Source organism: Lasioglossum baleicum, chromosome 5 (genome assembly GCF_051020765.1).
Source record: "Lasioglossum baleicum chromosome 5, iyLasBale1, whole genome shotgun sequence".
NCBI lineage: Eukaryota > Metazoa > Arthropoda > Insecta > Hymenoptera > Halictidae > Lasioglossum > Lasioglossum baleicum.
In genome coordinates, this window is record NC_134933.1 from 4,880,207 (window position 1) to 4,901,127 (window position 20,921).

The 20,921-nt window shown below is 49.6% G+C and overlaps 1 protein-coding gene across 10 annotated transcripts in view; it reads right to left on the minus strand.

The window, feature by feature from the left end:
* LOC143208633 (latrophilin Cirl) overlaps positions 1-20,921 on the minus strand; it is a 427,202-nt gene that overhangs the window by 252,791 nt on the left and 153,490 nt on the right. For all 10 annotated transcript variants that reach the window (XM_076423213.1, XM_076423211.1, XM_076423207.1 and 7 more), the window contains one exon: positions 12,381-12,503. In XM_076423213.1, coding sequence (XP_076279328.1) covers positions 12,381-12,477 — 97 coding nt within the window. In that variant the 5' untranslated portion in view covers positions 12,478-12,503. The remainder of the gene's footprint in view (positions 1-12,380; positions 12,504-20,921) is intronic.

Genomic DNA, 20,921 nt, shown 5'->3' on the forward strand with positions numbered 1-20,921 from the left:
CAGAGGGGATGGAAGTCACGCGGTTATTAACGGAACTGGTACAACGATTCGAACCCGCGCCACGTAGTCCGACAATGGCGGCCAGGACAAACTTTTTAACGCGTTCCAATAGCGATTCCGATAACCGAGTCGAATAAAAATCAGCCGAGTCGGTTTAACGACGCGTCGGGGTCGTGAGCCAGCCGATTGCGAACGCGAGAAAGCGGCGCAGCGGGGTCGCAATCGAAACAGTTTAACCGGGAATTACGGGCCGGGTTGCTCGACGCGCGCGGGGCACAGTTTAAAAGATAATTTCGCCGGGGCGCGTTACGAACGTTCATTCCGCGAGAAGAAGTTTCGCAGTTTTACGATTTCGATTTTATCGGGGCCGCGCGCCGCTCGCCCGGAGAACCGGAAACGCGTACCATTACATTTTTAGGAGGACTTTCCCGCGATAAAGGAAACTGTTCTCGAACACCTTCGCGACAGTTCACGCTCGTAGACACTCTCTGTCTCGCTGAGCAACGAGAATTTATAAACCCGAGAGGGAACTGTAAAGTCTCTCGGACTTGTTTGTATTCCTAGTCTTTCCCTCACGTAAGATTCAGTGCTTTAATCTGGTTAACGTTAGCGCAGTTTCCTATTTGAAAAAGTCCTCTTAATTCTCTAGTTAATTCTCGAAAATGTTGAAAATGCAACTCGGCGTGCTTGCTAAATTAGAGTAGAAGATTAAAAATGCGATGTTTTCAAACATCTGTTAGCTCCGACGTTAAAATTCGCGGATGAATACCAAAAAAGAAAAAGAACTCGGAACGAAAAGCTTTGAGAATGTTGCTTGGCCTACCTTTAGCCGGTAACGACTGCGCACGGTTTACGATGGGCTGGAGTGTCAAGTAACAATGCATCGGATTTCGGAGTTCGCCTCGAAATTGAGGAGCAATTTGTTGTCACCGATAACGATCCCGCCGGTACTTTACGAGGATTCCGAAGAGCTCGCGAGTGCTTTACGATCGGAGGTGTGTGTCCGCCACCGCGCCGCGTGATCGAGCGTGCCGTCGCGAATCAATCGCGGGCGTGGTCGAGAACAGAGCGAGCCGTAGGAATTCGCGTACGTGAACAATCGTTAACTGGGACGCATCGCGGGACGGTGATCGTTACCGATCGCACAATGAGATTCCGGGCAGATGGTGTAAATGAGACGCGAAACGAGACCCTCGTAAACCCGCCGGTTCGCGCTGCCGGTCGGATCGTGACTCCGCGGAGCTCTTTGATGCTACCGAACGGGACACGGAATCGGGCATTCCGACGTTAACAGTTCGCCGAGTTTCCGCTGAGTGAGAAATATGAAATGGCCGTCGCGTGTCCGTTGCCGGAACGATTCTTCCATAGCGGCACGGTTTATCGTGCGCGCGTGACGCGAAACGCTGCACTTTTATTGCCCCGGGGACAGTGTATATTCCGTTGATCACCGGACCTAAGAGTTTTTCAAGGCGCACTGCCTCGCGTTTCCTGGATTGATCGAAACGGTAACGTTCTATTCGCAGCGGCACAGGAGAAATCGATTCGGAAGCGGCTGGGACGATCGCGCGACAACTAACGAGGCAGGGGCAGTCAAACAGGCGCGGCGCAACGACTCCGTCTTTCTCACCTTCGTTAATAGACGGAGGCCGTCTGCTCGGTAACCTGGCCCCGGATTCCTCGCATTAAGCCTTAATTAACACCAGCCGGATCGGGGGCGTCGCGAAAAATCCTCGGTGAACGAATCATATCCTGGATCGGCGAGCGGTAATTAAGCGGAAACGCGTCGCCCGGAGGGAAATACGAGGCTCGCACGCGGCCCTATAAGCGGAGGCGCGATTCAACAAATAATCCTTATCAGTCGAGCTCAGAATACGTGTAAAAAAGACTCGGGACGCGGCTACCGGCAGAGCCGGGGATCAGATTATAAGCCCGTTGCGCTCGCGCGTTACATTAATTTAGCGCGCCGAGCCGCGCCGACTCTCGCACGGCACTCTGTTCCTACATTCGTTCTCGCGGCCAACCCGGTTGGTATGCGTGGATTACAAGGAGCTCGTGTGCGCTTCCTGCCTGCACGCGGCCGGCTTTTTCAAAGCGAACACCTTCCTCTTTTTTCCATCGTCTGGCCTCTGGTAGCGTTCGCGAGGAATGAACCCCGGCACGCGGCTCTCCGCTTGCGGGAAGCGATATAACGATCCCGGTCGCGATCATTTAGGGTATTTCGCCTAATGCCGGACAGAACTTAACGCTGAACACTACCGTTTTCCTAGGTGCGTCGAAATAGACCGGTTTCTACCTTTAAATTCATTTTGTTGCGAAACGATGAATCCGAAAATCAACAAAACAGCGCGCTAAGAGTTTTTAAGTATTTGTAATGTTGGCGACGTTTTAATTAAGCAAACAATTGTTGGAAGACTAAATTAAGAAACGTTTATTCGACAGCCTAGAATTCAATACAATATTTGGACCGTGAAAGTATAAAGATACATAGATTAAATCATAGGAGACGCGAAGGTTGTACGGAATAGTCTCGGTTACGGTACATTCCTGCTAGACCATCTGCATATTCAACTCCGTTTTTAACTTCGTTATTTTGATGCTGTATCAGACAGTTGAAATATCACGGACAGATTCTACCCATGAAAAATGTGAAGAAGCACAAATATACACTGGAACGATAAAAATTGGATTTAATTTTTCAGTTGCTATTCTTGAAATCGTATCTCCAATGGTTTAGATGATTCGGTATGCTTGCACTAAATATACTTTATCAATTTCGGAGCTGTCCTCCGCAAGATGTCATTTTATTTTCCTCAAAATCCGTAAATTCTGGTTTTACGGAGCATTATATCAGCGGCTGATGCAACTATATTTCGAAACGCGAACAATTTGTCCAACTAATTGCGTTCCCATTTTCTGCTAAACAATGTCAATTTTCCGCAGGTTACTTCGTCCCTTAAATTTAAATTTTAGCAACTAAATTGCGTCGGAATATTTTGCCGCTCGTTACCGAAAATAACACGATCATTATGTCCGGACGCTTGCTGGAAACAAATTGATCGTCAAACGCGATGCATAGGCCCGTCGATCAATGGAAGATGAAAGGCTCTCGAAGGGAAGAAGTTGATTAACAAGGTAGCGTTACCAAACGCGAACAGTGGCTTTCAAGGGAAATCGTAAATAAGGGATGAAGCGTATCGCATAGCAGAAGAATTCGAGCAGCGTGAAGCGAGGGAACCGGCGATATCGATATCAGCTTTGAAATTTGAGAGAATATAACACCATTAAGGGAAGTTTGCCGGCGTAACGGTCCCGTTCTTCTGCGCTTCTATTGATTTTTTAATAAGCGTGCCTCTCCTCCCGAGCGTTCGGCAAGATGAAAAAAGACGCAGAAGAATGAACAAAAAGAACGAACGGTAAGTGAGATGATGGATAGGGAAAGAGAGACAGAGAGGAGATGGGGAGGGGGGAGGAGGAGGAAGAGAGAAAGTGTGTGTTAGCGTGGCTTAGTAACGGGTTCGAACTTTCCGTCGAAGTTTCTCAGGTGCATTAATGCGCGCCAAATTAAACCGAAATTTCTTCTTTCGCTGTAACTTCGTTAAACCGCTTTGTAAATTCCTGTCTGGCCGGTTGCTTGCCCGTGGAAGTGTAAAACGGGCCCCGACAAAATATCGCGCGCGGCACGGTTGCTCCCGCCTTTGTATCGATGGATCGAGGAACGGAGGGCTGATACCGATTACCCCCTGAATTTCGTGGGAACCTCCCTTCTTCACCCCGAATAACCCGTCTGTTTATTGTGGAAGCGGAACCGTCCGCGCGATGAATAGCTCGCGCTCACCTTAAGAAACGCCGGGTTATCCGCGCGCTGCGCCGGTTAACCGTGGCTTCTTTGTCCGCGTGAAATTAACATCGGTCTCGTGCCGCTTTGTTCAATTTCGCGGAGGAAAAAACCACGGACATTATTGCCGCTTTTCCCCCTCTCCTTTCATTTCATTATCTTGCTCTGTGCTTCTTTTAATAACGCACCGCGACATTTCTTCACAAGCAATCCTTTTACTCGGTAACTGCATTCCCCGCGATCCCGCAACTGCAACTTTATGCACTTGGCAGCGCATAAAAATCACGCAATGAAACTTTCGCGGAACTGACTACTAGATTGATTACAGTGTTTCAGCTTAAGAAGGTCTTTAAAACGTTAGAATGGATAATAAATAACTCCCGTTGAAGACTTTCTTAAAGCGCCACTGTAAAAATGTTATCGTTCTAGTTGAGAGTAAAACGGTACCAAAATCAATTTCAGCTTGCGTTCCGCTTCCAATACTGAAACCCGTATAATAGAGGCGTTACTTTCCCATCGTTATTTCCGGTGTAGTCTAGCCATGAAAACCGGGTTGGTGGAGAGGCGGTGTATTCGAAAAATGTTTCCATACCGATTTTCCCGATCGCCGGCCATAACACTCGAACGCTTATTAGCGAGGACCGAACGTTCAAAGGGAATCCGAGCCCTCGAGCGGCTTTCACGCGAATTTAACTCCCGAAAAAAAGTACGGCAGTGTGTGAAGGTGCGATTGTGCTCGGTAGGTACGCGGAGGCGAACGTCGGTGCCGGGGGTGGTTGGCGGCGTCGGCGGTTACCCCAGAGACCGAAGAGCCTCTTTTCTCTCTTTGAGGGGCGAGTCGACTTAGCAAAAAGGTCCCGGGTTCACTCGTATGAATGTTAACGAGAGCGTGATCGAGAAAAAGGGAGGGAGAAGTAGTAGCGAAGAAGAAGCGAGAGAGAGAGAGAAAGGGAGATGAGGGTCGCGCGAGGGTTGGCCTGGTGAAACGAGAGGGTGAAACGGCGGGGGTTGCCCTCCGGGTTGGAACGAAATGGGAAACGATTTCGAGTGTGTCGACTGTTTTCCATCGTCGGCGAGAACCAGGAAGCGGGTCAAGTGCGGGCGGAAGGAAAACCAGAGAGAGAGAGAGAGAAACGAAGAGAAAGGAGAGAAGAGTAGAAACGCGGTGCAATGATAAAGGGAGAAAAGGAATCGAACGTCCGGGGGTGTGCATTAGCGAGGAACAATGGAGCGATCGCGCGAGTTCCACCGGAGAGATCGTTTTATTATCGTGAACGGCTCCACCCCCACATTTTGTGCGTCTTAATAAAGCTCCGTTTCTCCCATCCTACGTCTCCTCCTCTTTAGCCACGGCTTTTTGCTGAAAAGCAGCTTGGTTACCACCCCATGGCGTGCCTCCTCTGCCCCCTCGTAAGCCGCCTATTATCCTCTTTTTATCGTGGCCGCAGCGGCTCGCCGTCGGAAGCAGTTAACACGGGCCAAAAAGTAAAGCCGAACGTAATCTATTAAATAGATAACGCCAACCCCTTCGTCTGCTCCCCGTCTTCGATTCCATGGGAAAACGGAATGCATTCAACCGGGACGGTTAGGTTAAACGGCGAATGCCGCGGGAGGGAGGGAAGATCCTGCCGAAGACGGAAACAAAAGCCGCGCGCGTCTGGATAGCTTTTCATAAGGCATCCGTGCGAGGGTGGAACGAGGCACCGAGAGGGGAATCGAGGGGGAGGGGGACGACGGTGTCTCGCGGCGGAAAGCACGGCTTATTCCGGAGTTATTTTTCACGGAGCGTTGAAAAATTGCCGCCACTAAGAAATCGGAAATCGATTACGTCCGGAAATCCGGGGTGGGGCGGCGCCCGACGCGGCGCGAGCACAGGAACTGATGGCTGCTCCGCTCGAAAGACACCGGCAGCTCCGGTCTCGCGGAACGAGAGATCGATCTTCGAGCCGTGCGTCGCGTCACGCGATCGTCGACAGCCACTCCGCCCGCCGCCGTCGAATTAAAAGGAGCCCGCCTCGCGGCGCCGCGGAAAAGAACTGCTTTCCCCGAGGAAAGCGACGCGTGTTCGCAGAGTAAAGGTCCCTGAACGATCAATCCTTTACTCGGCGCTCGAACGAACAGAAAGCGACGAGCCGAGAGAAAGACGAGCCGAAGAACGCGAGAGGAGGAAGGAAGCGGTCCCAAGCATCTTCATCGGGGTGCATCGCGACAGGAAACTGTTCCTTGGACTGGTGAGCGATTTAACGCGGCGAGAACTATGTCACGACCTCGATAAAAAGGGAATGATAATCCGAGCAGCGAGCGCCTCAACGATTGCTCTATGCAAATGCCGGCGCCGCGCCGCGCCGCACCGAGATAACACGGGCCGAGAAGAGTGCGAGAGGGAGAGAACAGAGGAGACGAAGGCGAAGGGTGGAAGATTTTCAATTACGGTCAAAAACCCGGGGCTGATCCTGCGCGAATAGAAAACAGGTTGAAATAGGGGGGCGGGCGAGCGTTGGAAGCAATTTTTGAGAAGCTCGCTGGAACTGGGTCACGTACGCCGGAAGTAAACGTCACGAGAATTAAAAGTCCTCTTTCTATTCGGCGTCGAACAGCCGCGTCGAGGAATTCCGGCTGAAAGAAGAAGCTTCTCTGTTCTCGTCGTACCCGTCCTCTCTCCTCCTTGGCGACCCAACCCCCGCACTCGTCTTCGCCAAGTTTCCTCTTCTTCCACAGGCAGCCACGGTCTCTCGCTCCCTTCCCGACCCACGATGGAGAGAGGTTGTGCAACCACGGGACGCCGGGAAGATCGCGGCAATCTCTTATTTTCCGCGCGACCGATCCATTCGACGCGAATTGGAAAACGCGAGCGGCAAGGAAACGAAGTTCCACGCGAACCGGGGCGAAAAGAACCGATGGAAGGAGGCCAGGAAGCGGCTGCTTGCTTGCTTGCTTGCTCTCCGCGGGATTTCGCTCGGTCGTTTCCCATCAGGCCGGAAGATAGTTTTCGGCGGATATGAAGCGCGCAGTATCGGCCATTACAGAAATTTGCCGCCTCCCGCCGGTATCAACCACCGAGAACCGTGTAACAGATTCTTCTCCCACATCTCACGCTTCGTCCAAATTCGATCGTTAGGTATATCACCGTAATGATAACAATAATTAGAGTGTTCACGATTGTTCATGTTTGTTGAGAGAGAAAGAGGGAATCAAATGAAATCTTACTTGTTGTGGCGCATAATCATCAAAGTGGAAGTGAAAGTGGAGTCGAGGTATATGGATACGCTTTTAGCAGTACATTCGGATAAGTTAGACGCGTTGGCGGAGGATATTGTCGATACTAACGATAGCGATCGGTAATTTTCGATAATTTCGACGTGAGACAGGCTGTAACGACGAAGAACTCTGCGGACTGGACGGAAACGCGTCGCTGGCCCGGTGCGGGCAGGATCTGGGCTCGTAGCGACCGCTCGTGCACGATTGGAAATTAGATTAGTCACGTTGTAGCGGTTTTGAACAAGGATTAATGCGGGAGGTCGATCGTCGACGCCCGTGCTCGGGTATCATTAACCGCTTTGTTACGTGGTTAAAATATGAACCATGAAACGGTGTTGCAGCAGCCGGTGCTCTTGGCGGATACATGTGTTTGCCCTGAATCCTTCGAGGCAGGGCGTGAACGATAATGTTATGGCCAGACTGCGTTCCTGATCTACTTAACCTAAAAGACATATCAATTTATCTGGTCGCTTAATTTCTTCCATGAATATTTCAACAAAGAAGGAAGTGGACAGAAATTATATTAAGTTAACACTAACTAGTTGCAAGGCTGAATAAACAAAAATTATTATTATTATATCTACCACAGCAGAGTATTAAAAATAAAAATAAAATTAGTGGTGTAGTTTTCACTTAAGGGGGACGGCGCGGCGCGGCCGTGCAAGAGTGTGCGGGCACAAGCACACATCGCTAAATTCGCATATACGTATATGCAATTACAAGGTTTACGAAATTACAAAATGACGCTTCAGAATTGCAATGAGGAGTTCAGAAGTGGTCAATTGTGATTCCTAAAAGTCAGATATATGGTGCCCAAAATGCATATTTTGGAACATTTGTAACGTGCAGCTTAGGAACGAGACAGTGGTGCAAACTAGTGCAAAATTTCGAAACCTCGAGGTGCTATATTATTATTTGTGACAGGCGGTGTGTCTGCCGAATATTACAAATTATTCCTCTATAACGTAAAAATATGCATTTTGGGCACCGTAGCACCATATATCTGACTTTTAGGAATCCCAATTGACCACTTCTGAACTTGTCATTGCAATGCTCAAGTGTCATTTTGTAATTTCGTAAACCTTGTAATTGCATATACGTGTATGCGAATTTAGCGATGTGTGCTTGTGCCCGCACACTCTTGCATGAATCGGAAAAAAATCGAAATAAACTCGAGAAGAAATATTGAAAAGAGTAGTATTCACTTTTTAGAGAGATGTAGCAGCTCTCCAGATATTTGAAATAATGACTATACCATGGATCGAGTACAGAACGAAGGCGATCGACACGAGGCGACGTGAGAAAGGTTCCGCGAGAAAATTGACGCTGGTAAGTGCGTAGTAAAATGGCAGCGAAGGTGGTTGTAGGGCAATGAAGGGCAAAATGGCCGAGGGACTGGAGGAATGGGAGGAGGTCGAAGGGAGGGTATTGGCCGAGAAACAACCGGGAAAAGCGGCGTAATGCTCCGTAAATTGGGTTGCCGCCGTGTGTTGCCGATATACCACAAATCTTAGACACGCCGAGTTCCGCGGCGAGTTACGGTCGCTGGGTTAGCCGGGTGGCGTTGTGTAGGAGAAGGTCATAGGTTTCGAAGTACTAGGTTGTTTGTCCAGTCGTTTGCGAACGACGTTGAGCGGGTTCCAGTTCCGTTAGCAGCTGCGAAACGTTCCTCAGTTGCGGCGACGCGTGCACGAAGTTATGTTTCTTATCGGCTCGACGTTCGGATCTCTCTCGAGGAGTTTGCGGTAAGGGGGTGGGTTGTTCCGCGCGAATTCAAACCCGACTTATCTCCGGTCGGTGTATTTTTCATCCGGCGATCGACGATTTTTAACCGGTCAAGGGAGAGGCCCGACCCGTGGCCGACTGCGTAATTCATTTATTATTATCTGCGGATCTAACGACGAGGAAGAAGAAGGTAGCCCCCCCGATGCGCTTCGAGAAATAATTAAAGGCGGATTACGGCCGCGAGTAAATAAGGGGAGTCAGAATGGTACTCGCGAGGATTTTTCATTCCGCACGTAACCGTGAGAAATTTTTCGCTTGGCAATCTTTATCCTTCGAAGGACACCGGGCACCGTCGCCTCGCATGCTCGCCAGCTCGCTCGCCTCGGGGACGACGCCGCGCACCCTATAATCACGCACTGTCCACGATGCTTATTATCCCGATATTGTGCCGAGTGTATAATAGGATTACCGATCTATCCTACATAAATATTAATTGCGCAGAACGCGCCGCCGCGACCTAAGTGCTGGCTGTAAATTGCTCACCGCTGCCCCCGTCCCCGTCTCGCTGCCGCGCGTATATAAATCTTCGTCGATACCAAGAGAAGCGAGAAAGAAAGAGAGAGAGAGAGAGAGAGAGAGAGAGAGAGAGAAGCAGAGGAGGAGCAACGGAGGATACTCCGTGATCGGTGTCCCAGGTGGTCCACAGCTGCAAAGAGTATTTCTACTCGAGTAAGACGTACGCCACGACCTGTCGGGAATAAATGTCTTGCCCGACGCGGTATCTACCGTTGCTTAAACTTCGTCCGGAGGTCTTGATCGAGCGGATTATTCGTTTACGATTCGAGGCACCGTATCGACTCGGCCTGTAATAACGCATCGACCGATTAGTTGTAATCGTTTCTCGCCGCGGAGACACAAGTTATCGATAATGTTATTTAAATACATACGTGCGCGATACCGCGGGCTGACGTGTCCTAACTGTTCAGCTATGAATTTTACATCGTTCCGATTACTCTCATGAATACTGCAAAGTACCTACATTAGCGACGTCGCTAATGAGAACTATTTGTTGCAGGTATTCTATAGTTAGGACGGGAATCTCGTTAGAATCTTCACTGGGAATTTTTCAGAGTCACTCGAATAACATCGCGCGGGTGAGGTAAATAAAGGATAGAGCCTGCCGGGAACGGTCACGTCACGATCACTCTCAGCCCTTTATCTAGTTTCTTCCATTTTTCTCCGGGTCGGGACGGAATCAAAGACGCGGCCAAAGCCGTCTGAGCCGTCGATCGCACGCCACACAATGCCGGCCGATTTTGATTTATCTATCCGGCACGAGTTCGCGCGGTTTTCCTGGCAAACACGTTCGACTTGCGCGAGAAGGGGACCGATACCAACCAGCCGGAGTCGAACCAAGTCTCTCTCTCTCTCTCTCTCTCTCTCTCTCTCTCTTTCGCTTTCGAAGAAGGGCTCGGGAACGATGGAAACGCGAGGAGGGACCCGGCTGCGCGGATTAGGCGCACCGAAGTGTGCGATAATCGCGAAGGAATAGAGGAACTCTTCTCTCCCCTTGGCCCCGGTCTCCTTCCGCGACCCTTCACAACTCGAAATCGCTCTTGAGACTGCCGCTCGTTAATGCTCGGTTCCGCTCCGGCGTGTATGTAACACGCGTTCCTGAACTTCGGCTCGGTTGCGCAGCCAGCCGAATCTCTACCCTTTTTGCTGGACCGTTTCGTGTGTTCATGCGTGGAATACCACCCCCCGAGTATTGTTCCAGCGCACCACTTCGGTACAACCCCGAGGAAAGGTCTTCCAAGATCCTGCGCCGTCTTTAACCCGATCCTGCGAACCTGAACTCACTTTGTAATATTAACCCTCTGCAAGCTTTGCCACTGGCAGGGGGTGCATTTAATTATTTATCCAACTAAGGCAACCAAAGAAGAATCTAAACTGTAAAAACGAAAGACAGGGACAGAGAACAATAGTCACAGAAGTTACGATAAGGACAAAATCTGGAAGCAGTGGGAACTCTTTTGGCTACCTCTAGTTAACTCAGACGTTGCTATGCACGTTGTCAGACGCGTAGCAGGTACTTCCGTCGAGTTTTACAATGGAGGGGGTGCAGCTCCAAGGAACCACCCTCGTCGAGCAAACATTTCGTACCCTCGACCAAGGCATAGCGACTAAACAAGCTACTCGAGGGCCTGCATCTGCCACAAAACATTTCCAAATATTTGACCAAAGACCCGCGCGATGGCTGTTTGGCCTTTAATTACACCGCGGCTCGAGGAACAGCCGGGCGTCGATTCTTCCCGCAACAATATCACTTCACACGCGGCTTCGCCTAAATCAATTAGCGTGGAGAATGAGTTAATTCTCGGCCTAACCCTGCGCACACAATCGACCGGCTAAGCTCGTACCCGCGCACAGTCCTCCTCGCTCGGTCGTGGAGGGTCTCTCGAGGGGTTCGAAGGACGATCTTCACCGCGATAGCAGAATTCAGCGGCAGTGTACACATGTTCAGCTACTTCCATCCTCTTTATTAAACACACCGTGTGTTTGCTTCTCTATAAATGTTTCAACGATCGACCCGTGAGCTGCGGTTTCGACCCGACCGGATATGCAACGCGTTGATCTGGCGTCCACTGTCCTCCGCTATCGGCCAAACCGCTGCTCGGAAACGCGACGCGTTGTCTGCGTATCAGACTATCGGATACCATTGTGTCGAAACTTTCTGACTGAGGGCCTGTCCTGGCTAGCACACTTTTCACGCTCGTTTACCAGCGCATCCGCAAGACCACAGCTCCATCAGTCTTTGTCCTCAGTTTTTACAGTTTCTCATGACGCATATAAAACACGATCAGTTTGTCATAAATGATAAAGCAGCTAAATCAGCAACAGTGTAGACAACAGTGTAGATCAAAAGAGACCATTGTCATTTGCGACTGAGATGTCCGAACCAAGACAATCCAGATATGAAAGTATAGATATAATTTGCTGTGGACGAGGTCGGCGATTCCGAAGCTTAGGCGGTGAACCTCGTTTGCAAAGGTAGTCTTTGCAGTCTGCGCATGGAGTCAAAGTCGTCTGAGACGTTTTTACCATCAAAGGCCCGAAGAAAGTTCCGTAGTCTAGTTCTTAGTACACAGGAGCGGTAAAAGAGCACTTGGCATTCCGAAATCGACAAGAAGCGAATTTCCATCTCTCGCCAGGCTCGTTACCAATTACCATCGGCCGGCCAAAAGAAGGTATACAAAGTAGAAGCAGCGAACACGAGCACCCTCAACTCCATCCAAAATGCCTTCGATGTAGAATCGCGGTAGTGGGAATGCGCGTTCGGGGCCTCTTTCTCTCTCTCTCTCTCTGGGGCTGGGGAATAATTTTTGCACCGAGCACGAACACGCTCGCCTCGTGCAGCACGTAAATATTGGCGCGTAGTTCCCTCGCGCGCATGGTGTTGCACGGAGGCTTAATTGGCACAAGGACAGAGCCAGAGGGCCCGCGGACAGGTTGCAAAGGAGGAATCGGCGCGCACTGCTATCGTAAATACTTTCGCACTTACCTATATTTCGCGCCGCTACGGTACAACCGCTGGTTAGGAGCCACGCAAACACCAGGCCACTGAGTAGACCTTTCCGTCGACCCTTGCGGCACTCCATCGTGAAGTTCCGAGCTCCGACTACGCCTGGAAAACAAAATAAACCGCATCGTTAGGGGGTCAGAGTAATTACTACCGCGACCGACGCGACGCGACTCGACTCGACTCGATTCGCCTGAACGCGACGACGCGACGCGATGCGAGGAATAGCTTAAGAATTTTTTGATCGTGTTCCCCGATTGCTGCGCGAATATTTTCGCACGCCGGTATGCGCCTCCCTTGATTCGTTCCGGTTAACGAATGCCGGCCGTGATATCTTGATCCCGGCCCCGCTGCCATAACGAATGCACTTACTGAATTACGAATGTAAAACGCAATTTCCAGTCTTATTTCCAGTTTTTCGTATATCTGCTTTCAGCGATTGCGTCTAGTCGAGCTTGAAGCAGTCTGCGCAGGTTTTTTAATATTGTGTCGCCAGTATCTTATCAAATACAAGTACAGGTGTACACGAGTGCAGCAAAATGCATGTCTGTCTTTGCGGACCGTATTCATTTGAAATGTTACGGTCTCGAGCCCTGAAAAAATTGGTAGCCGGACAAAACCGTTTCTAAATTCGGTGATCCGGCGGATCATCGCGCCGCCAGCCCGACCGGGCCATGTTTACGAGCGTCCGACACTGTGCACGCGTTTTTTTCCGGGGAGATTTAAACTCGATGTCAGTCGCGTCCTCGCGAAATCCCTTTGTCGGACGGTATTACCGAAGGAAAACATGTTATCCGCGCGATTTCCCACCTAATCCAACTGGCGCACCTGCTCTCCACGCTCGGCGATGACGGCGTCTCGTCGTGGATTTTTGCGAGGAGGCGGCCCCATGACAAAACGCCCGTCCCGACAAATTTGATTCGGCGTATGCATCCGCCCTTTCTTTCCTGTTTTCGTTTTTGCTGCCGCAGCAGCAGCAAGTTCCGCGCCGCACGCGAAAGGGGTAATTGTGTGCTATTGTCGGTAAACACAACAAATCGGCTCGGCTCACAGGCCGAACAAGGTAAACGAGCGCGAAAGGGCTCGCGAGGGCGTGCAACAGCAACACAACACGCGGGCGTGCATGTGTGTGTGTTCCAGAGACGCAGGTTCAACCAAACCAAACCGAACCGTGAATGTGGGTTAACGAAGGCAAAAAAGGAAAACAGTTTTCGCATCAGCGTTTCGGCATTTACCGGGCGCCGCACAATGGGGTGCCGTCGAATGGAAACATTCGGACCGATGACTGGAGCGACGGAGAAGGAGCATAGAAAGCGAAACGAAGCCCCGGCAAAGAGAAAAAGGGCTCCGAAAAACAGAGGGACGGAAATAGAGCGAGGCAACGCCAATACCGTGTTTCCCTCCGCCCGCTCCCTGCAACCGGAATCCTAGCAGAAACTCCCAACTATTTATTTCCGTTCCACGGTGCACAGTCATACATTCGTTTCTTGCCGGCAAAATTGTACGTCAAGGCCTTCGAGCGCCTTTCACGTTACTTCCGAAACTAGAACGAGTGTCAATCCTTTATAGAGATAGCTCCCGGAGCGAGGCAAACCCGTGTGCGTGAATTTGGGTGCCGTACTTTACTCGCGAATACTTGAAAATTATGACCCATTTATGAGGTGTAGTGCCGTTCACTGATATAGCGAAGGGTTTGGGATTGGAGAAGAAATTAGTGTTAGCAATTTTCTATGTTCTGAAAATGGAACTACTAAAAGTCGTGAGGCTCTGTTGGTATGGGTTATGGGTCTAGGGAAGGGAACGTTCTAAGGAAGAATCTACATAGAAAAGGGATTAGGAAAGGAGAGGATCTTGGGACGGGAGAGGTACGAGGAATAGGAAATTTGGTAAGATGAAAGTAGAAAGAAGAGAAGAAGGGCAGGGTGTCCATCAAAGAGAAGGTGTCCGTCAGGGTCCAGCACTTTGGAGCTAGAAGTCAGACTCTAAGGCTCGCATGAGCTCCCAGTGCAGTCTATCCACCCCTTCAGTTGCAGAGGGACTGCCAATTTTTAGTGCAAACCCGATCGAGCGCATCAGTGACCGTGAACATTCCTTTCAACAGTCTAAAGTTGTCTCACAAAATCAACCGAAGTCTAGGTTCATTTTAGGGCGACTGACAACGAAGAAATCTAGAATGGTATCAACAGATTCGTGCAAGTTTTTCTGTCTACCCCAAATCTATCGTAATTAAGTCGCGTGTCGGAATCAGCGACTCGTATCGTCACATTTGTTTCGATCGTAGCCTCGGCAATGGCGTCGGCGTCGGCATCGCATTAGCCCGAGTGGCGTGCACCGGGTCCTCTCCCGTTACCGTTGCCATTCAATGGCGGTTAATACGGGCCGGCAGGATAAACGTGCAATCGGCCAGCAGCGTGATTATCGCGGAAACATCTGTAAACTCTCGGAGCAACAATGATAATTGAATGCGTTAGTCGGCAGCGGAGCGAGCATGGTCTTCGTGCGCGCGCGCGCGCCTCGCAAACGCACGTACGCGGACCCACGTCCGACGCATTACGCATAATTAATCCGACGATGCTTATCTCGTCTAACCTTGTACCCGCGCGCGTTCATCGCGTGAATAGAATCGACCGTGCACGATTCTCCTTTCATCGACGCACCGGCGTTATCCGCCCCTTACTCCTCCCCTCGCCTCCCTCATCCAGCAAATATACCTCTGCCAAAACCAGGCCGCGCTAGCCGCTAAAAGTGTACTTGCGGTTTCCGCTCCGCTGATTTCTCGAGTGACTTCGAGATCTATCTGGTCTGTCACTGTCACCTGCTTTCTCGTCTACTTTCAGAGACGCCTGGTTCCCCGAATTAACTATCGGTGAACACTATTTTTAACCCTCGATAATTTACTCATCTTCGCTTTGCAGTTGAATTCTTTTTCTTACGATCTATGTTCAGTATTATGTTATCACAATAGGTTGATTGATTAGACTGTTTCTGAAAATTGGATCCGCAATCTTCTCAACGAAGGAAGAATTTTGAAGGAGAGATGATTCCGCTGGAAATCTAAAGTAGTAGCTGCATTCGCTAGGGGCTTTTTCGAGCGTATCGAGTTCAGTTGCGCGAAAGAACGCGAATAAGAGACCAGACTAGACGGTAGATTGTACGTTTCTCGCCCCGGAATAATTGAAATAAAACTCGTTGACGTTCATTTAATGGAAGCGAAACGACATACACCGGGTAGGCGCATCGTTATCGAGGGTATCTGGAAAAATCTCGGATTCGCCCGTACCCCACACACTTTCCTCTGTTCGCAGCGGTTATTGTTTGCCACGGCATGGCAGTCCAGAGCTAATTACATTCCCACGGACGCGTACGCTCGCGCGTATTTGCACAAGCGCCACGATAATTGCGATAAACCCGATGACAACGCGATTCCCATCTCGGAAGTGCATCGCGTGGCGAAACAGCCTCTCGAAGGTAAGTGGAGCCTAAGCGTTCCTCGCATCCGATACAATTGGATGGTCGCACGAAGAGAGAGGGAGAGAGAGCCACAGGCGTAATCTCCGCCGACCGATTTTTCCGGCGTTGAATACGATTCCTTGGAAACCACCGCCGCGGACCCGACTAGCTTGCGGATTTTTGAAGATCGGTAATCGAGACTCTCTAGTCCGCTCGCGAAGGGAACGCATTCCCGACGCGGCTTCGAACGCGGTGAAATTCTAAGAACCCGCTTATCTCCTCGCTGCATCGTCTTGCTCCGTTTCGATTCGCGAACCGATCTCCGGAAAACGCCGCCCCGTTCAACGGTTCCACGTTTCGCACTTGGAATTCGTGATCTGCGATGAGCTCGACTGTCGAAAAGTTCTGCCGAACCTTGATTCCATCTCGCTGGTTAGTCGCTTCAATCCGCCATCCTCGGTGAATCTCCGATTTTCGAGAAATTTTCACCAAAAAAAATTGATAGGTAGTGTCGTACCCTAAATCATAAATCCATGAAGGAAGAATTGAGTTTATCGTGCAGATTGGTCGCTTGAAATTCTTTGAACGCGTGCGTTCCCAGCGAGGATCGAGCAATAATTACCTCTCTGCACGCGGCGATCGGTTGCACACCGCGATTTCGCGATGATGCCCGTCACAAAATGCGTTAATGATCGGGCAGACCCTCCGCGAGTCTCGTCAGGCGTGCGGAAGCCTTGTGTTCCAGACACGAAACCGACTAGGGGTCGACCTACACGAAATTATTTGTTGAAAATCACATTATCGAATCGGCGCGGCGCGGCGGACAGAGGTCCGGGGCCCGTGTACGCGCGGATCGACGGATTTGCAGGTTTCAATTTTACACCCAGACGCATTTTAATGCGGCCGCGGAAACCCCGGATGCGATCGCTCCCCCGTGCAATTAAAAATAATTGCATATTCGCGTGTTACCCGGTCGACCTCGTGCGCCACTGTTTTAGGCGTCTGCGTCGGCCTCCTCTCCCGCCCCCATGACGAGTTTTGTTTCGTCGGTGGTCGGATTAGCCTGGAATTTCCTGTACGACACTGCGGTTTTACAGCGACGAAAACGCCCGCCGATTTTCTACCCATTTAATGGCTGAAAATACTGGCTCCACAGCTGCACGAGTTCATTATTCCACGGCCGCTCGATAGCGCCAATACTGTCGAACACGTATTTCATACTCTAGCTCTCCTCTACTTTTTTCCCAAAATTTTTAAGCACTTTATACCCTTTCTAGCCAGAAGAGTCAATGCTAGACCGAAATTGATTTTACCGTTTTCAATTAACTGGTTCGCAATTCCTGTTTGGCTTGGATATATTTTTTCAAAAATGTACACTTCATACACAAAAGAGATTAATTTTAATCCTTGTACATTCCCAAAAATAGTTGCTCAAATGATATTCATGTGTGATGTCGCATTCGTGAATTATATGTATAAGGAAAACGTAAACACATTTCTGGTTACGCAAGGTGAAGTTTAACCGAAAAAGTATAGGTTAAGTAAAGGTTTTCTAAGAATAGTGAGATTAATCATTAAAATTGTATTTTTTGGTCTAGAGATAATCCTTATTGGTTCAGATCCAATCCCATTTCCAAACCTTTCCATCCAAACCCTTTGGCAAGCCCACCTTAATTCGCAACGGTATTATTCAACGAACGCAATAGCTAGAAAAGCCACAGTGCGCCGTGGTGTGTATGAAGTGCTCGGATCTTCGACAGTTAAACCCCGTTGACAGTTTCATCGACCGCCTGACAAATTCCGTGTCCACCGACAATCGCTTAAAGCCGCTCGAACTTGTAGTTACTCATTTCCCTCGTGCTCGCCCTTTCTCTCTTTTTCCTCGCCGCGGAGTATAATAACCCGGCGAGCTTAAGAATTACCGTCGCCGTGGCATGCACAAAGGACGCGTAATTGCCGGCCGCGATCGCCGATTTTCTTTGAGCAACCCTGCAAATGAATTGTTCCGGGTCCCGATAAACGTGAGGGACGTGCGTGCGGACGCGTGCATGCGCATGAGAACACAGCAGCTTTGTTCGGTGCATGCGAGAACCCACGGATTACTATTACACTCGTCGTGACGCATAGTGTTCGACGAAATCGGCCACAGTTCACTTTTGTCGAACTTGGTCAAGGTAAAACTCGTACAATCTTTTATTCTGAATATTTTGAAATGCCTCTGTATCGATGTCGGCTCAAAATGTGAAATTGCTAGTGAAACTAAAAGGTTTATACTGTTTTGTATTGCATTGCGGCATTTTGTTGTAAACGTGTAAAATCCGCAGTCTACCTGTAAGTACATATCGGAGTAAAATATTGGATGCTATTAATAGCAATTATTACCAGAAACATATTATCATCCCAGGAGGACATTCGTTTTGAATTTATACGAAAATCCATTGATAAGCTTACACGAACGATAAGACCAATAACAAATAGTGTTCCTGGTCATATCGAGTTTCATACGCGTGAAACAAATGGCTCCCGAAAGTAGTTCGACAAAAATGAAGTTAAGAGAAATCCTTGGCGAGTGGATTGGAAGATCTTATATGGTAATCAGCGAAGAGCATTGCTGATTATTTTGGGAGCTGGTGCTTGGTCACAGAAGTCACGCGTCGAAGCAATAAAATTACGAAAATCATTTTGGAACGAGCAAATGTCCCATTGTGAATGGTGTCTTTTTCTAACTGTGTCTGTCTCTCTCTCTCGCGCTGCCATTCGCGATTTTCTCAGTCCCGCGGATGTAACGCGTGTCTTCGTCGAGAACGCCCGACGCGCCACCCTCGGCTACGGTCGCTTCCTTCCGATGCACCGTCGCATATATGCACGTCACGGAATGCAAGCTGCCAGACGCGCACGTGCACCGCGGCGGAACGCTGCGAGAGGACAATCGGGAACGGGGTCACGTCACGGAACAAGATGGAACGGAATAAAGAGGAGCTCCGAGCAGAGATGTATTGCGACTAAATTTTATTTTCGCACGGGGAGGACGCTGTCGCCCCGCATTCACTGTCGCCGTGGACTTATGCGACCTACACGAATCACAATCCGACGTGATCGTTGTCTGCACACTCTACCAGAAGCCTTTTGTCCGCGTCCAATTTACATCGGTCGCTTTACACAAACTTATTCTGTCAATTAGAAAGATGCGCTTTTCACATCCCACGGATGCACGAAACTCCGAAATTTAAATCATTATCGACATCTGCAAGTGCACTCCCTTATATGTACTAGTATGTTGCGTAAAAATAGAAACTACGAGTTCACCAATTATTTTTTCTCTTGAGCCCTCTGTTAAGTGTCGCATTTATAAAAGGTTGATACGAATGGATTATTAACAATGTTTAATCGTTAGGGCAAACACGGCTACTAGCAACTAGAAATCTTCCTGTCTGCAGCAAATTATCAAAAAACAGGGTAGTTTTGACGAGGGTAACAGTGAAAAAGATCTCGAACGAAGGGGTTCAGTGAAAGACACGGGACTTCGATAGGAAACAATGGGCCTGATTGTGCATTTCAAAGAGGAGAATCCCGGAGGGGCGTTTCCTGAGTGGCCCCCTTCAATTTTGATGAAACTTGCGTATAATGTACCCTATCGTTCACCCCTATCGTTCGTATTCAAAGAGAGGAGATGGCTCTCAAACTTGCGGCTGCGTGTAGTATCTTAAAAATCAGTTTGCTCCTCTAAATCAGTAGGGCTACTCTCCCAGTTGGAAAACTGATATTGCACATAAATTTCGTGGGGATCGAGGGAGTAACTTTGTGGTGAGCACTTCTGGAGGCTCTCGGACCCGACTGCGATCGGTTTCCGAAATTTCCGAACGTTAGAAATCGCGCCACGAGCAACATTTACCCTCGATATACTTTCGAGCAGGCTAGAATGGCGGCGAAAGCAAGACAGCGTTCGAACGAAGACGGGGCTTCGGGGGTAGGGGTGAAATTCTCTTACAGATTGGCGGACAAGGGGCGAAAGGAGGACGCGGAGGGGTGTAGCGCGGCATTTGAGTGGCAGGGGGAAGCGACACGATGGAATTTCAGAAATTGCGCTTGACATTTTCGCGTGCATCGGTATATACCGGCTCTTCCAGTGCACCCCTCTCCACTCCCTTCGGAGCTGATGCTTTCGTTGCAGCCTTCTATTTTCACCCGCGGCGTTCTTGATGTTTGCTCTCTATCGGAGTTTCGCACCTCCTCATTTCTCCCTCTCGCTCTCTCGAACGCGGAGAAACGATCGAAGCTCGCCCCCATGTATAATATCGACGCGCGACCAACGCATTCCTAGACGTGCCCGGCAACGGCGATGACGTGTTTGGAGCCGCGACGCGTCGACCAGCGGAAGCTATGGAGAATCTAAGTGGAACATAAAGTTTGATCGCACGGCGGCTTCCTGGTTTGTACGCGCGCCTCGGCCCCCGGGCGTTTTGCTCGATTACGCTCGACGCGAAATTGCGGCCGCTGCAAACGACCAACAACAACGAATCCAACTGTAAGCTTCATTTCGCCTTTGAATAAAAAAATACCTATGGTTAATCAAGACCCATCAACTAATAATTTAACGTAAGACCATGAGTAGTGAATTAAACTAGCATTTCGTCGTTTGTCTGAAGCATGGGAGTGACACAGTTGTAATCTGGTTGAACGAATAGAATTTTGACTACGTAGAAAGATTTAAAGTAAAGGGTTTAATCGATCGATTGGAGGTTGTTCCCCTTTTGCTCGACTGCTTGGCCCGGAAAGGCTCGCGAAAGTATTCGCTCGAGTGCACGGTCCTTTCATCGAGCAGCCCGAGACGAAATCGACAGTCTGAAAATACGATTGCAGGATCCAAGAGAAGGAAAGAATTCGCCGGACGACAACGATGCATGCCGCCACCGCCACCGGCACTCGGCCCGAGCCCCAGGACCGTACATATCAGAAATCGAATGTTATTGCAGGCGGCACAGATGAAAACTGCAAAGTGCTGCACTCGATTATCGTAGTGGAGCGTTTCTGGCTCGGACAGAACGCGTTTTAACCTTTTTTTATCGTCCTCCG